The 18,224-nt window shown below is 44.2% G+C and overlaps 1 protein-coding gene across 1 annotated transcript in view; it reads left to right on the forward strand.

Moving 5' to 3' along the window:
- The first annotated feature begins 361 nt into the window (after window positions 1-361).
- Window positions 362-18,224, forward strand: part of LOC120937082 (cytochrome P450 3A9-like) — a 39,362-nt gene continuing 21,499 nt past the window's right edge. Inside the window, exons 1-6 of the mRNA XM_040350042.1 lie at window positions 362-573; window positions 952-1,045; window positions 4,953-5,005; window positions 10,212-10,311; window positions 11,955-12,068; window positions 12,240-12,328. Coding sequence (XP_040205976.1) covers window positions 503-573; window positions 952-1,045; window positions 4,953-5,005; window positions 10,212-10,311; window positions 11,955-12,068; window positions 12,240-12,328 — 521 coding nt within the window. The 5' untranslated portion in view covers window positions 362-502. The remainder of the gene's footprint in view (window positions 574-951; window positions 1,046-4,952; window positions 5,006-10,211; window positions 10,312-11,954; window positions 12,069-12,239; window positions 12,329-18,224) is intronic.

Consider the following 18,224-nt stretch of genomic DNA (forward strand, 5'->3'; position numbering starts at 1 on the left):
ACGTGTCAGTGTGAAAAGGGTCTAACACAAAGTTTAACACTAACTGTTAGATCTGTGCAAAGAATGTAACAAACTGTACTGATAATACTGAGTCCTGTAGACAGACACTGATATTATGCTTTTGCACAGCATGTAAAATAAATGTCAAATGTCTATGTGACCCTATTTATACAACCTTTGTATTTTCCAGATCTTTATGACTTTTAAAGTACTGTTCTAATTTCCCTACATAAACTCTTGCTTTGTACAGAGTTGTTGCACAATACCTTCGCTTGGAATGTATAGACATGGTATTTATCAAATGCTAGCACTGCCTTCTTGGGCCAGCCCATGAGATCATATGACTGCTCTGTGAGACACAAAGGACTTTGCTGCATTTGGCAATAAGGAACTGAAAAGCAGCTGTGTAATGCACTAGGATACAGGAAACAAAGGTAGGGTAAAGGAGACATAGAAGGTAGTACAAGCTGATATTCAGGACATTAGAAGTCATAGAAGAATCATGAACTTCATCCCCAGCTTCTCTTCAGAGACCTGGATCCTAATAGCTTTATTTTGGGTTCTCTTTTTAACGTGAGTATAATATAGTCTAACATAATACACAATAATTGGGGTTGATTTACTAAAGGAAAATCCACTTTGCACTGAAAGTACACTTGAAAGTGCTGTCGCTGTAGATCTGAGGGGGACATGCAAGGAAAATAAATAAGAGCATTTTAGCTTGTACAGCAGAGCTTCCCCTCATTTCAGAGCTTCCCCTCAGATCTACAGTGACTGTCCTTACAAGTACACGTTCAAGTGTTCTTGAAGTGGATTTGCCTTTAGTAAATGACCACCTATGGATTCTAAATAGTGTTTTGTATTATTATTTTTTGTTGCATAATTTTATATTTACTTGTACTTTATATGTATAATTTATATTTTTTACTATATTTCCTTTTTCTACTCTAGTTATGGTGTATGGCCATATGGAATATTTAAGAAGTTAAAAGTTCCAGGCCCCTATCCAGTTCCATTTATTGGAACATTTCTTGAATACAGAAAAGTAAGTATGTGATTTTATCAGAGACCCAAAATTCAGAATCTTTGGGGCAGATCCACAGAGGGAGTACGGCGGCGTATCTACTGATATGCCGGCGTACTTTCAAATTTCCCGCGTCGTATCTTTAGTTTGAATCCTCAAACCAAGATACGACGGCATCTGGGTTAGATCCGACAGGCGTACGGCTTCGTACGCCTTCGGATCGTAGATGCAATACTGCGGCGTCCGCTGGGTGGAGTTTGCGTAGTTTTCCGCGTCGGGTATGCAAATTAGCTATTTCCGACGATCCACGAACGTACGCGCGGCCGTCGCATTCTTTTACGTCGCCTATAGTCGGCTTTTTCCGGCGTATAGTTAAAGCTGGTGTTTTGCTGCGTATAGTTAGACTTGCCATGTTAAGTATGGCCGTTGTTCCCACGTTTAATTTGAATTTTTTTAATTTTTTTGCGTAAGTCGTCCGTGAATCGGGATGGACGTAATTCACATTTATGTTAAAAAAAATGACGTCCTAGCTACGTCATTTAGCGCAATGCACGCGGAAAATGTCGGGACGGCGCATGCGCAGTTCATTCGGCGCGGGGACGCGCTTCATTTAAATGAAACACGCCCCCTAATCGCCGATTTGAGTTCCGCCGCCAGAGATAGACTACGCCGCCGTAACTTACGGCGCAAAATCTTTAAGGATTCGAACTAAAGCCAGGTAAGGTACGGCGGCGTAGGGTATCTCTGATACGCTGTGCGGGTGCAGATCTCTGTGGATCTGCCCCACTATCTACCTGAGAGTCACATTTAGTCCAGGTTCACACTGACAGAGGGATTGAACTCGCAAGATTTCATACCAGCATGTCAGTCCGACTTCAGGAGTGACTTCAGAGACATCTGTATGGGTTACTGAACAGATGTCTATAGAAATCACACCCCGAAGTTGCCAAAAGTAGTACAGAAACTACTTTTGGGAATCATTCTGAGGCCTCGTACACACGACCAGTTTCCTCTGCAGAATCCATCAAGAAACTTGATGGCAGAGATTTTTTGCCGAGGAAACCGGTCGCGTGTACATTTTTCAGCGAGGAAACTGTCGAGGAACTCGTCAAGCCAAAAAGAGAGCATGTTCTCTTTTTCCTCGATGGGAATAGAGAAAAGTGGTTCGTCGAGTCCCTCGACAAGCCTAACAAGAAATCGACGAGGAAAACTATGTGTTTCGCCCACTGAGTTCCTCGGTCGTGTGTACGAGGCCTTACAGTGCCATTGCCGGAAATAGGCACCGGTTTGGCATGCGATTTGACGTGTCAAATCGCATCAATGTGAACCTAGGCTCACTGGTATAAAAATGTATGAAAAATATCACTTGGCTGATGATATTTAATGATGTGCCTGTTTATGGTGCAATATTTTATGGTGATAGGCTATGCATATGGTAATAATGTATATAAAAAAACTTTGCCTGTTTTATAAAAATTATTTTGGAAACAATTCGTGCGGTGCTTCCTGGATAAATGAAGGACCTCTTTAAAGTCCAACTTCAGCCAAGCATTTTTTTTTTTGCAAAGAAGGGTTATAACCTCTGTCAGGTTTTTATTGCCAATTGTGTCCCATTTAGGCAGATTTCTATTCTCTTTCTGTCAGAACAGGAAAAAGTAAACAAAGACAAGAATAAAAACCTAAACAAAAATGCTAGTACCCTCCAGGAACAGCTGCACATACTTGTATTCCTGTATAAATAGCATGCTTATACTGTATAAATCTGAACAATATGTAACAATGGCATGACAGCAGTGGTGGATCCAGAGTCTAGTCTTGGGAGGGGAACTGCCAGAAAATAAGGTGTATTTAACGTATCATAGTCTGGCCGCCCGCGATCGCTCCCCACAGAGATAGAGCAGCGGTCTACCGATGTAAAAAAGGCAGACCACTGCTCTGCCAGAGATGAACAGAGTGATCTTGTGTCCCTGCTAACCAGGAACACGGATCACTCTGTTCATCTAGTGAGTCCATCGCCCACACAGTTAGAAAGCACCCCCTAGGGACACAGTTAACCCTTTGATTGCCCCTGATGTAAACCCCTTCCCAGTCAGTGTCATTAATACAGTGACAGTGCATATTTTTAACACTGATCACTGTATTGGTGTCACTGGTCCCCAAAAAAGTGTCAAAAATGTCAGTTAGGTGCCTGATTTGACCACCGCAATGTTGCAGTCCCACTAAAAATCGCTGATCGCCGCCATTACTAGTAAAAAATAAATAAATAAAAATTCTGTAACTATATCCCCTATTTTGTAGGCGCTATAACTTTGTGCACCCCAGTCAATATACACTTATTGTTTTTTTACCGAAAATATGTAGAATACATATTGGCCTAAACGAATGAAGATTTTTTTTTATAGTAAAAAATATTGCTTTTTTTTCAAAATTAATTTTTTTTTTATATCGCAAAAAATTTAAAGCGCAGAGGTAATTAAATACCACCATAAGAAAGCTCTATTTGTGGGGGAAAAAGAACATACATTTTACCATGTTGCACGACCACGCAATTGTCAGTCAAAGTATTGGAAAAAAAACAGTGCAGTAGCGCAAAAAAAAATGGCCTGGTCATGGACGTGTGGGGGGTAAAACTTTCCGGAGCTGAAGGAGACTAAAAGAGCAACTGCAACATTTTTTTTATCATAAATAATGGCACACATATTTTTTAATAATTTTTCACATTAATTAATTTTTTAACTCACTTTTAATAAAATATTTTGGTGCTCTGGTGGGGGGAGGAGCTCCCATGCAGGATGACCAATGGAGATGAGCAGGGTCCCGGTTATTGCACTGTCTGCAGGCAGGGCAGCATCAGATGACAGTGAGTGTTCACTGCTTCTTCATCCTGTGTACACGCTGCGCTGCCTGCAACATGCAGTGTGGAGAAGATGGAGGGAGGAGGTGGGTGGAGCCAACACTCAGCTAAGGGGTGTAGAAGGAAGAAGACTGCACTCTGAATGCCGGTGACTTGTCGTTATGGTTCCCCTATGCAGATGGTTCCTGTAAGGACTGCGCAGGCGCAATCCTTGCCGACGGAAATCTCCGAACCTCGGCCGGCATCCAGGCTCATTCTTAACATCCTCCGTGGATTGGAGGATGTTAAAAAAAGAGCCAGGAGGCCGAGAGCGAGCCGTCCGAGTGAAGTGAGGACCTGAGGCTGACTGGCCACTTTCCTCAAATTCCACGTCGCCCTGGATGCCGGCCGAGGTTCGGAGATTTCCGTCGGCAAGGATTGCGCCTGCGCAGTCCTTACAGGAACCATCTGGATAGCCGGAACCATATTGGCAGATCACCGGGGCTCTCCTCCTTCTCAGCTGCTCCGATGTTTCTGACGTCACTGGTTACTAGACGCCAGGTGGTCCAGGCGCTAGCAACCAGAGTGCACTGCAGAGAAAACTATAGGTCAAGACAGCGGTGTGGCTCCACCCACCTCCTCCAGCGCAGACAGCGCAGCTGCGGCGTTAGGACAATGACATTACACGGAGTCTCTCTCTCTCTCTACGCTGCTGATGGGATTATGATACTTTTGTGGGGGAGAGAGAGACTTGCCGTCAGTCAGTGATATTTTGCCCCCTTGCCCCCCCCCCCCTGGATTCGCCCCTGCATGACAGACCCAGTAAATCCTACCGGATACTTGTATTCATCGAATGGTATGTAAGAAAAACACTACTAGATACATTCAAATCAATTGAAAAATCTACAGATTGATATCTTACAAATAATGCTTATGGACATAACGGTAAATGCAATGTCCATAATAATATGAAGAATGTGATTCACAAGTTTGCTTCTGTACATAAAAATACTAGGTGGCATATAATATTAATCATCTGCAAATGCATGTTTTTTTGTGTATGTTTGTGTGCTTATATGTTTGATTATTTTACAGGGTGTGGCACAGTATGATATGGAATGCTTTAAAAAATATGGAAAACTATGGGGGTGAGTTCAAAGCTCCAGAATATACATTTTGTTTTTTATATCAGTTTTTAGTTGAGCTGATGATTGCTATGTAGCCAGGTGCTGAGCTACAGCAATATGGAAATGAAGACATTGCTCTTTATTCTTCTTTCCCTTTACTGAGATACTAATGTTATACTGCACCATCTTCTTCTGGCCAGCAGGAGGCGAGATAAAGCCCAAGCAAGCCCATAGACTTCTACGCAGAGTGCTCAGAATCCTGGAAGTTGTAGTTTTAGATGACAGTCATATAATGGCTACACTATAATGGTTATGTTGAGTAACGGTTTCAGCCAAATGATCAGACCAGTGGTGATAGGCAATTTCTACTTTACTTAACAATGAAATTCAACATAAATTGTACAGGAGATCATGTGAACACGGGTATACAGTACAAAACAATAATATGAACCGTAAAGGAAAAAGGATACAACAACTATACTGCAGTTCTACTAATGTCCACTAGGTGGCAGCAGTGTGTTCTGAGTTCAATCTACAGATAGAATAGGGAGCTAGAGAATCTCATGTGTTCAAGATAGTAATCTTCAATCAAAAGACTGTGAGCTGAGTGGACCTCCTGTTGGCACATACTTCACACTGGCACTGCTTGCTACTTGCTTCAGTCAGGAGGTTCTGGTGGCTGCAGATAGGGTCAACCCACTTCATGGACAGCTTCCCCAAATGGAAAGATGCTGCGTGCTCTTGTGCTCACTGCTGGTGGTCCGCACACTAGGCTTAACGGGGGAGGACCCAGGAACAGCTCACTTGCCCAGTCACTTGTCCCATCAGGCAGGATCTCTCTGAGCACAGGAAGCTGGGTGGAGCTGACATTTATATCCCCTGGGCATGTCCAGGAGCTCAGAGGATTGTGGGGAGTTGAGTTAAAGCGGGAGTTCACCCGAAAAACAATTTTTAACATTAGATTGAGGCTCGTTTTGTGAAGGGGAATCGGGTGTTTTTTTTTAAAATCGAAGCCGTACTTACCGTTTTAGAGATAGATCTTCTCTGCCGCTTCCGGGTATGGGCTGCGGGAATGGGCATTCCTATTTGATTGACAGGCTTCTGACAGGCTTCCGACGGTCACATACATTGCGTCACGAGTAGCCGAAAGAAGCCGAACGTCGGCGCGGCTCTATACGGCGCCTGCGCACCGACGTTTGGCTACTTTTGGAAAATCGTGACGCGCTGTATGCGACCGTCGGAAGCCTGTCGGAAGGCTGTCAATCAAATAGGAACGCCCATTCCCGCAGCCCATACCCGGAAGCGGCGGAGAAGATCTATCTCTAAAACGGTAAGTACGGCTTTGATTAAAAAAAAAACACCCGATTCCCCTTCACAAAACGAGCCTCAATCTAATGTTAAAAATTTAGTTTTGGGTGGACCTCCACTTTAAAGGGACCAGAATCTGGACAAAAAGGCATCCCACTACAGTTACAATACAAATCCCAATAGGCACTGTGCAGTAGGAGGAGTGAAGGGATGATTTATGATAAACTGCCCCTGAAAGTTCTTCTTCTTCTTGGCACTGAGGGAGTTAAAGAGAGCACCTCTATCTGAATATTCCCTTACCAGCTTGAAACCATACCAAGCAGAGGTCCAAGCTTATAATTGGGAGTGGGGACACCCTGGGCAGCACAGCACTGTCTATATGACAAGACCTGCACTGCTGTCACAGGGAGACAGGAGACTGGAGCATCCACTCACCCTCTGCTTCTCATCACTGATCACCAGAGACTCCCTTCTAAAATGAAAGGTCACCCACTGCTGATACTGTTAGAAAGGGCTGAGCCACTCAGAGCAGGATACTTAGACCTTGTACACACGATAGGATAGCCAGAGGACAACGGTCTGAAGGACCATTTTCATCGGTCAAAACCGATCGTGTGTGGGCCCCATAGGTTTTTTAACCTTTGGTTAAAAAAATAGGAATAGAAAAAAAATTAAATTAAAATAGAAAATTTTACCGATGGACGCCTAACCGATAGGTCAAAACCGATCGCTAGTACGCACGACCATCGGTTAAAAATCCACGCATGCTCAGACTAAATGAGGGGACAGAAGCGCTCGTTCTTGTAAAACTAGCGTTCGTTTTGGAGATAGCACATTCATCACACTGTAACAGACAGAAAAGCGCGAATCGTCTTTTACTAACACAAAATCAGCTAAAGCAGCCCAAAGGGTGGCGCCATTGGATTTGAACTTCCCCTTTATTGTGCCGACGTACGTGGTTTACGTGTCCGCGCTCTGACACGATCGGTTCATTAACCGATGGTGTGTGGGCGTGACGGACCATCAGTCAGCTTCATCGGTTAATCGGATGGACTGGATCGTGTGTACGCGGTTTAAGTGTACCCAATCCACACCATACCCATACTGCGCCCTCTACCACACTTATTCCAAAGCCAGGCTGCAACTATACCAAGCCAATACTGCATTACAGTAAACCTTCAACGCATCTGAACCACATTTACCTTGCACCTGTGCCGAGTTTATACTGTACCTACAGTATACTATACATATATATAGGTTAACTGGGACTGTCATTAATTGCACTGATGCTCTTAAAGAGCCCAAACAATAGCTGCCAGAAGAACATCTCAAAGGACCCCCCCTCCTATAATAAATAATCTGCAAGCCCCTTTGTTCCCCTGCCCCCTCTGCTACCATCCTCATTTTCTTTTGGACAGTGCATACCCAGCTGGTCTAGAACTAGCATCGCCGCCATGAATACACTCTGGCAGTAGGAGTTCCAGCACTCAGTAGATTAAACTCTACTACCGCTCATTGCTGTGCTTGAGGCGGCCTTGCTACGGTTTATGCTGATCTGGATGCCAAATGTAATCTAATGCCTAGTCTTTGTCACTTTGTGTGCTAAATTGTATTATTATTACTAGGGTTGTCCCGATACCACTTTTTTAGGACCGAGTACAAGTACCGATACTTTTTTTCAAGTAGTCGCCGATACCGAATACCGATACTTTTTTTTAAATGTCCCCCACATATGCAGCCATGTCCCTCTAGCCATGTCCCTCACATATGCAGCCATGTCCCTCACATATGCAGCAATGTCCCTCTAGCCATGTCCCTCACATATGCAGCCATGTCCCTCACATATGCAGCAATGTCCCTCACATATGCAGCAATGTCCCTCTAGCCATGTCCCTCACATATGCAGCAATGTCCCTCTAGCCATGTCCCTCGATGCGGCGGCACGATGCGGCAGGAGCGGCGGGGGGGGGGGGGGAGGGGGGGAAGTATTCTATTTAGGTATCGGGGGTATTTGCGCGAGTACGAGTACTCCCGCAAATACTCGGTATCGGTCCCGATACCGATACTGGTATCGGTATCTGGACAACCCTAATTATTACAATATCCCATTTTACGCTTGCCTAGTTACCAACCATATTGGGTGACAATGAAGGAACAAAGATTGTCTCTGGACAGCCGCACTCTGAACACATTGTAGCCTTTTATTAAAAGGACAGCACTACAAGTTACAGCAAAATAAAACCTAACTGCTGATGCGTTTCGCACTGAAACTAGTGCTTAGTCATGAGCTATGACTAAGCACTAGTTTCAGTGTGAAACGCGTCAGCAGTCAGGTTTTATTTTACTGTGACTTGTAGTGCTGTCCTTCTTTTAATAAAAGGCTACAATTTGTTTAGAGTGCGGCTGGCCAGAGACAATCTTTGTTCCTGCTTTGCTAAGTGCATTGCCTGCACCTGAGTTGTCTGCAATGGAGGATATTCACCTGGGTTCCCACCTGGAGCGGCTATTCCCTTTTCCCCTGCTATTTGGGTGACAATATATTAGGTTTGACTTTACTACATGGTTTGGTGCCTATTTTCTTTGATATAGCACTACTACTGGGTACTAAATATTACCTTTAGCGATTTTCTGTGATATTGTATGTTTAAACTCTCAACCTGGTGGGCTGTGGTTTATTTTGGAAAAGATCAAGGCAAAGAACAGAGGACCCATCCTAATCAGAGGCTTCTAATGGGTTTGCGCCACACTAGTATTTACTTTCAGCCTCTAAAACTGTCACTAGACATGGGCAAAGGCCACATAGAGGTAGTTGACTATAGAAAACCCTTGAAAACCCAAAACCTGGGGCATTCCCTTAAAGCGGTTGTAAACCGTGCAAACTTTTTTTTTTAAACCTGCAAGGCAAAAGGCATAATCAGCTAGTATGCACCGCATACTGGCTGATTATGAAATACTTACCTCGGAACGAGGTGAAGAACACTTACCTGTTCCACGCCGAGCGAGATGTCATCTTGCTCCGGCGTGTCTTCCGGGTATCGCCGCTCCAGCGCTGTGATTGGCTGGAGCGGCGATGATGTCACTCCCGCGCGTGCGCGAGGGAGATTTAAATTCGGCAAGGTCCGGCGGCTGCCGGTTCTTTCGCCGTGGATCCCCCCTGCACATGCGCCGCTGCAATCAGCGGCGCATTGCGAGGGGAATATCTCCTAAACCGTACAGGTTTAGGAGATATTCTTTATACCTACAGGTAAGCCTTATTATAGGCTTACCTGTAGGTAAAAGTGAAAAAAGTGGGTTTACAACCACTTTAAGCAAAGTTTTACCAGTGGTCAAGAGTTCAGGACCAGTTCTTTCTACTTACCATGCCTCACTAATGATCAGTGACACTGTCAAAACTAGTAATACAACAGTTTGGAAGGGCGACCAGATGTCTTGACCACAGGAGCTAACTAAAACTTGTAAAATTGATCACCCTGTACTCTGGGATGCATATGATCATTCATGTAAAACTGAAGCCTCGTACACACGACTGAGGAACTCGACAGGCGAAACACATCGTTTTCCTCGTCGAGTTCCTTGTTAGGCTGTCGAGGAACTCGACAAGGCAAGTTTCTCCATTCCCGTCGAGGAAATAGAGAACTTGCTCTCTTTTTGGCTCGTCGAGTTTCTCGACAGTTTCCTCGACGAAAATGTACACACGACCGGTTTCCTCGGCAAAAAAATATCTCCCATCAAGTTTCTTGCTGGTTTTTGCAGAGAAACTCGGTCGTGTGTACGAGGCCTAATAGATGCCTGTTATACATGGCTGGTGACAGTTTGCTTTGTTATTGAATATACAGACAAAAAAAAAAATTATGTATTTTGTAGCTGCTCAACAATAAATGTTTATCTGTAAATAATATCTGTTGTATATTTGTTGTAGATTGTATGATGGAAGACAACCAGTTCTTGCAATTCTAGACCCTGTTTTAATAAAAGCCATTCTGGTAAAAGAGTGTTACACTAACTTCATAAACAGACGGGTAAGTGTCCTTGTGGTAAATTATTTAACAATAATTTCTCTCAAACACCAGCAATAGTGTATCACAATACTTCATGGTTTCAGCCTGTGTAAAAATGGCATTTTTGTCAACGCTGACATCTTTTTGCCAGCTTCTTCTGGGTTCAAAATCTTTGGCCATCTTAATTGGTCAGGCTGGGATGACATACAGTAACTCCTGTTCATGCGCACAGCCGTTAATTCATTTTGGAAGATGCTAGAATTGTACACTAAGCTGCGCATGTATCATGTAATACAGATAAAGTATCCCAAAAGATTATGTTAAAAGTTTCGAAACCATAAACAATAGTGAATTATTTGAATATTACTGAATTCATGAAAATGCCATAGACGCAGAAATAACCACCAGCTGAGTTTTCCAACAATTAGGGGGTATTTATAAAAAGATTTGCAGAGCTATTCATCATGTGACACTGCATGAACACTTGTTCTGTGTGAAAGCGAGCATGAATTAATGTTATTAGGCTATTTTCTATCTAGGTCATGTGTATTTCATTTATACAGAATAGAGTAAATATATAAATCATCATCAGCGCCATCTAGTCACCATAATACAATATTTTTCTGATTATTATTATTATCATTATTATTAATAATAATAATAATAATAATAATAATAATACTTACTCAAATAAATTATCACATTTTACTTATGCTAAAAGATAAATATGTAGTAAACTTCCTGCAGCTCTAAGGATCTTCTGGCACAAAAGCTGGAACCAAACCTCCAAAGAGAGAAAATATATATATATATATATATATATATCAGCAATAATTGTGTTATTTTCAAACTCATTTGACCACTTTGTAAGGACACAGACAGAATGATTAATGTCAATGAATGAAAAATATATACTAAATATAGAAACCCAGATTTCTGGGAATTGCATTCTTTTTTTTTTTTTTCTCAAATCCTCAGTACATTATTGCCAATAACATTATTGATAGACAATTTAACATAAACTACACTATCACATTTTTAGAAAGTTTAGGTGACCCTTAAATCTTAAAATGGAGTATCCACAGTTTATTGCTAATACTCTACGGTCTTTTCTTTCCTTTCCTTTTCTAATTAGTTTCCTTAAAGCGCTTGTATACCCTCTGATACTACTTGCACCTACAGGTAAGCCTACATTAAGGCTTACCTGTAGGTGCTTGCAATATCTCCTTAACCTACATGGTTAAGGAGATATTTGCAGAAAATCGGGCACCGATGTCAACGGCGCATGCGCACCGTAGACAACAGCGCAGGCACACTGAGCGTGCTGGGTCTTGAATGTGAAAGTGCGGGAAAGTGCTGGAAACTCGCGCATGCGCAGGGATCGTGCCGGTTCCGCGTGCATGCGCGGGAGTGACGTCATCGCCGCTCCGGCCAGTCACAGCGCCGGAGCGGCGATACCCGGAAGTCACTCCGGGTGTCATGGCGGCGGCGGAGGAGAGGAACAAGGGTTGCTGCGGGGGCTTCGATCTAAGGTAAGTAATTCATAATGAGCTAGTATGCTAGTCATACTAGCTCATTATGCCTTTGTCTTGCAGGTTTTTTTTTTTATGTGTTTTTGGGTATACAACCGCTTTAATTTTTTTTTTTTTTTTCCTCCTATACAGAATTTTGGCCTTAATGGTCCCTTTGAATCAGCTCTAACAATTGCGGAGGATGACCAATGGAAAAGGATTCGTACAGTGCTCTCACCCACATTTACCAGTGGAAAACTGAAGGAGGTAAATATTATTACTCAGCTTCTGTGTATCTCTTGAATTCTTCTTTTGTGGACTGCTATTTTAGGATTAGTGAACAAATGAGATCATTCTCTACAAGATATCACCTCTCTTTATTTTTCTGCAAGAATACTTAGAAGCTGATTATTCTAAACGAAAATCTCTACTCTTTAGATGTTCAAGATAATGAAAGACTATTCTAACACACTGGTCAAGAATATACAAGTTTATGTTGCCAAAGATGAGCCATGTCTAATGAAGGAGTAAGTTTGTTCAATGTAACTTAAATATCATACAAAGAACAAAACAAAAGATGGTGATATGCACAGCACCAATATACAGAAGTACAGCAAATGAATATCAGTTATCAAGTTAAATGTGTTTGGGCCAGATTGACCAGCAATCGTCAAACTTTTTACAATTCAGAGCATTAATAGCTAACAAACGTGTAATTCCTGTGTACCGCTATTTTAACATCAGAAATGTTTATAGCTTTGTTTGACTTCCAGTGTTTCAGGATCAATGAACGAGTCTAAAAGTATGTGGGTTACCACTGGCCTAGCGTTGTGTGGGAATTGTTCTATATTTAAATGTAGGATCGCTAAGGCAGGGTCAAGAGCAGTGAGTAGTCCAGTCAAGGAGGAAATAAGTTGGAACACCTGGTTCCAGAGGCTTTTAGTATTTGGACAATGTCAGAGCATATGCATTAAGTTTCCTATTTGTCCGCATCCCCTCAGCAGTCAGATGTCAGTCCTGGGAAGAACGATGTCAGTCTAAGAGGAGTATAGTGCCATCTATTGGCCAGTTTAATCCCTGACTCCCAGTGCTTGACACAATGGGAAGCCCTATGAATTTCTTTGAACGTGCACTTCCACTGGGCGTCAGAGAAGGAAGCGCCAATGTCTGATTCCCATTTTTTCATGGCATTAGTTTTAGAGAACTTTAGTTTGTCCTGAAGCATATTGTAAAAGAAAGAGATACCTTTCTTATTTTTGTCTATGAAGTAAAAATTCCAGATTGTGCTCGGCAGAGCTATAGTGGGCGAGGCCATACGCTTCAGGCAGTGAGTTATCTGCAGGCACTTATACAATTTGTCTTCCGGGAGTTGATATTGTGTCATGAGCTGGCGTGCGGGTTTACAGCTGGAGTCTTCATACAAGTCAGATAGAAAAGTTACCCCCCTGTCATTCAGGTCTCCTACCTTTAACATTGGAATCTTAGATTCCAGAAGCACCAAGGGAAGTTCGTAGTCAATGTTACGCATTTCCCCATGTGGCTGGTCCAGAAGGAATCTCCAGGCCTTTATGGAGGCCTGCATTGGGGGTGAGAGTAAGGTCAAGTCCCACCTATCCCACCTGTCACCCAGAAGTAATAGTGTTAGGTCTTTAGTCGGTGATATATCAGTTTCAATCTCCACCCAGAGTGCTTTTTCGATGGTTAGAACCCAGTGTTTCACTTGGTCCAAGCGTGTCGCCCATAGGTAGTCATATATGTCTACTAGGCCTGCCCCCCCCCTACGTGCTTATGGGAAATTAGGTTGTTGCGAGAACATCTAGCTTTCTTGCCATTCCATATATATTTCCACCCGAGGTCTGCCAATTTCCTAATATAATGAAACGGTATATGTACTGATAAGGTGCGAAACACATACAGAATTTGTGGTAGTATCAGCATTTTATAAGCAGATATCCTACCCATCCATGACAATTCCTTTTTCGCTACATCTCCAAGTTGGGCCTCGAGTTTGGCGATCAGCGGGGACAGGGCCGTCATCAGGAATTATGGGGCCCCTTACACAGCTTCAGGCATGGGCCCTCCTGGAGCAGAGAACCAGGGGGGGGGGGTGCTGCCGCCTGAAATTGAGAAGCGGGGGGGGCCCTTTACAAAAAAAAAGAACTAAAGAAAAATATAAAAAAAGGGGGGTAGCCAATCCAGGGCAGGCCTGTGGACCTCTGGGCCCTTTAATAAAAAAAAAATATATATATATATTTTTAAAGGGGGGTTGCCATCTGGGGCCCTGGGGACCTCTGGGCCCTTTAATTAAAAAAATTTACCTACGGACCCCTTTTTAAAGGGGGTTGCCATCCGGGCCCCTGGGGACCTCCGGGCCCCTTACAGGTGTACTGCCTGGCGGCCCTGAGTGGGGGCATGTTGGCTTTAGAGAGATCGGACACCTGATTTGTAAGCACAATACCCAGGTATGTGATGCCTCTCGTGCTCCAGGTATATGGCAGTTGGGTTTGCAGAGCGGTTTTAGTATGGGATGCCACTCCCAGGTCGAGAATCAGATTTAGTGAAGTTGACTTTATAGTAGGAAGCCTCTCCAAAGGATGTGAGCAGTGCATGTGCTTCTTTCAGTGATACCAGTGGGTTGGTCAAGAACAGAATCACATCGTCTGCGAATAGATTTATAGTGTGTGTGCTATCGCCAAACTGGAAGCCCGATATTGAGGGATGCATGTGGACCGCCTCGGCCAGTGGTTCAATCATTAGGTTAAAAATTGCCGGAGACAGGGGGCAGCCTTGCCTGGTCCCATTCGTAATATCAAAGGGTGTTGACAAAAAGCCCCCGGAGTATACCTATGCTGACGGAGCAGAGTAGAGGGCCATAACAGTATTAAGAATGTTTCCTGCAAAGCCAAATTTATCTAAAACACTTTTCATGTAAGTCCAATGGACTCTGTCGAATGCCTTCTCTGCGTCAATTGAGAGCAGCAGAGAAGGCGTTCGAGTTTTCTAAGCCTGGTGTATCACATTAATTATCCTTCGTGTTGCATCAGAGGTTTGTCTCCCCCTAACAAAACCCATCTGGTCGCGTTGTATAAGAGAAGGGATGAAATTGGAAAGCCTTTTGGCCAGTAGTTTTGCGTAGACTTTAGTGTCCGTGTTAAGAAGGGATATGGGCCTAAAGTTTGCCAGGGTATTAGGGTCTTTGCCTGGTTTTGGTAACGTTACTATATGAGCTTTAAGCATCTCATGGGGCAGGGTAGCAGTATCCGCAGCTTTATTGAAAACCCTAGTTAAGTGGGGTGCCAGAATACCACTGAACGTTTTGAAGTATTCATTAGAAAAACCATCGGGGCCAGGTGATTTGCCGGTAGGAAGAGAGTGGATGATTTTTTCTACCTCATGGGGCTGGATGGGCGAATTAAGTTCCTCGAGTTGATCCACAGTCAGGGATGGGAGGCGTACTTGGTTCAGAAACAGTTGTATAGATTCAGCTGTCGGTTGAGGTGTATCAGGGTCTTTATGCAGATTGTATAAGGAGCTGTAGTAATCTGCGAATTGATTCACTATGTATTGGGGATTAATAATTTTATGCAATAGAGTGGGGTGTCTCAGGAATGCTATCCTAATCTTGGTGCGGGCAGCTTTAAGTCTATTCGCTAGATATTTGCCTGCTCTGTTGGCATTGGAGTAGTAGTTAAGTTTAAGACGACTGAGGTGTTTATCATATTGTTGCGACATTAGTTCCCTGAGGTGTTCTCTATGGTTATTTAGTTGTTTAGTTACGGACTCTGAGGGTGATTTTTTATTTTGGGATTCTAACTCCAGCAATTTTGAGAGAGCCCTGTCAAATCGCTGTGCTTTCCTTTTTTTCCCCCTAGCCCCTAATTGAATCAGGATGCCCCTCATGTAAGCCTTGTGTGCGTTCCAGAACACACTTGGGTCCTCTACCGAGCCTGAATTTTCTAGGGGGTAATTTTTAAGGTGTAGAGTAGCGTGCTGTAGACAGTGTCGTTCCTGAAGCAATTTAGTGTTACAACGCCAGATGGGGGGTGAGAGGGAGACTCCTTTTTCAGCAACTGACATAGAAATAGCAGCATGGTCTGACCATGTAATATCGTGAATCAACACCTTTTCAACATGTTGTAACAACCGTTTGTCCATTAAGAACATATCTATACGAGAATATGTGCCGTGTCTATTTGAGAAAAAGGTATAGTCTCTTTCGCTCGTGTTAAGACATCGCCACGCGTCGAACAGCTCTTCGGCGTGAAGCAGGGGTTGTAGTGCAGGAGTACCCTTGGGTTTACCTCCAGAAGTGTCTACTTTTGGGTCAGAGGTGATGTTAAAGTCTCCACACACCAGGAGGTTCCCATATTGTATAGATTTAGCTTTGTCGATCACCTTGCGTAGGAAGCGTAGTTGGCGTGCATTGGGCGCATATACAGTGACAATCGTGTACGGCTTAGAGTTGAGGTCCCCCGTGATGATTATGTATCTGCCTCTTTCGTCGGTGATAACCTCTTTGGGTTGAAAAGCCAGAGAGTCCCTAATGGCCAGTAATACACCTCCAGTCTTGCTGTCCGGTGTGCATGCCAGGTACACAAATGGGAAGTTCCTATGTGAGCAGTGAGGGGCTTTGTGTAGCTGGAAATGTGTTTCCTTCACGCATAAAATATCCGCCCCTTGTCTGGAGGCTTCAGACCACATAGAAAACCTCTTCGCCGGGTGGTTCAATCCCCGGGCATTAATGGATAACATTTTAATTGTCATTGTGAGAAAGTCGTGGAGGTCTCTGTGGAGATCGTGTGCTGGTACTTACTGCGACCAAAAGGGATTCTCTACTCGGTGTCAATCTGTCATCCAGGGGAAGGCAGGTCGAATCCTCTCCTGAAGTGATGATCCGAGGTTTGTTGGTGGTTCTGTGCATATCAAAAAACTGAAAAAAGGGAACCAAAAAAATAACAGCAAAAGTCAACTGAATAATACTAAGAAATGGATCCATAACTGATCCTCGTGCAGACGTAACTGCTACTTAGAAGAAGAGGGGTAAAGAGAATATGCTAACTGCGTTATCTCGACCCCGGAGATAATAGATGTTTAAGTTGGTTCAAAGATTTGCATTTCCACCGGCTTTCTTCTTGGCAGAGCGTTTGTGGGATACCACTTGCCAGTCATTGTGTATGGGTTGCAGACCAGACGTGGATGGAAGTTGAGCCGGTTGGTCCGGAAGTATACCCCATTTGCGTAGAAATGAAAGCCCTTCGTCTAAGGTGGTCACTGTGGCGGTAGTCTCGTTGTGTGTGATGCTAAGAGTGGCAGGGTATTTCCATTTATGCAGGATGTTGTGGTTTCTTAGAGCTTTAGTGATGGTCAGCAAGTTGCGTCGTTTCTGCAGCGTGTGTCTGGATAGATCCGGCAACAGTCTGACAGTAGCGTATTGCTGGGGCATACCCCCAGGTTTACGTGAGGCCTGTAAGAGTCTATCCTTAATGTGATAAAAATGTACCTTTAGCAGAATATCTCGGGGGATATCATCAGGGAGGAACGTTGGTTTGGGGATCCTGTGGATCCTGTCTACCAGAAGATCCTGAGCAGATGCCTCTGGTAACATGGAGGAAAAGAGAGCTTGGGCAAATTGCAGGAGCTGTGAGGGAGGAACAGATTCAGGGATGCCCCTCAGTTTGATATTATTCCTCCTGGACCTGTCCTCGAGGTCCAAGAGTTTGTCTTTTATCCACACAATGTTCCTTCCGTGCTCAGAGTGTGCCTCCACCATTGTATTATATGAGGTAGTGAAGTCCCCCATCTTGGATTCAACCTGTTGCACTCTATTGCCCAGGGAGTGTACTTCTCTCCTGCATTCATTGAGGCCAGTAATCATGTCAGCCTGTAGTGAGGACCTCAGGGACAGCAGCATCTCCTTCAATGTGGTGTCCGATATGGGCCTGTCAGCCGTTGGAAAGTCTGCTATGGGATCCCCCCCCTCATGTCAGCCGGTTATCTGTGGAGACGTGAGGCCTGCTTACCTCCATACCATCCTCCGGCTGCGGCCTAGGCGGCGAATCCCTCCGCGTTTTCGATTTCACCGGGCTTCGGGTAGTGGGGCTAGGTGACCCCGAGGAGGATCCGCTGGCCGGCATGACCTGGTGGAGAGAGCCCGGGGGGGATCCCGTGGAGGCTAGGCTGTGCTCCGGGCCCGTGCTTCTTCTGTGCTTTCCCCGCAGCGGCGCCATTTTGGAGAGGTCCGCGCCCTGGGTGAATGAGAAAGCCGTCCATTTTCTGTGGCTGCTGGGGATGTTTGCGATTTCTCGTCATCCCGGACGGTTCACCGAGGGTTTATCTGTCCGATGGAGGTGTCAGGGGCCTCGGATGGTGCCAGTGGGCACTGGTGGCTGTGGATTATCTCTGGTATGCGAGCGGAGCTCCTGG

Source organism: Rana temporaria, chromosome 4, assembly GCF_905171775.1.
Source record: "Rana temporaria chromosome 4, aRanTem1.1, whole genome shotgun sequence".
Taxonomy (NCBI): domain Eukaryota; kingdom Metazoa; phylum Chordata; class Amphibia; order Anura; family Ranidae; genus Rana; species Rana temporaria.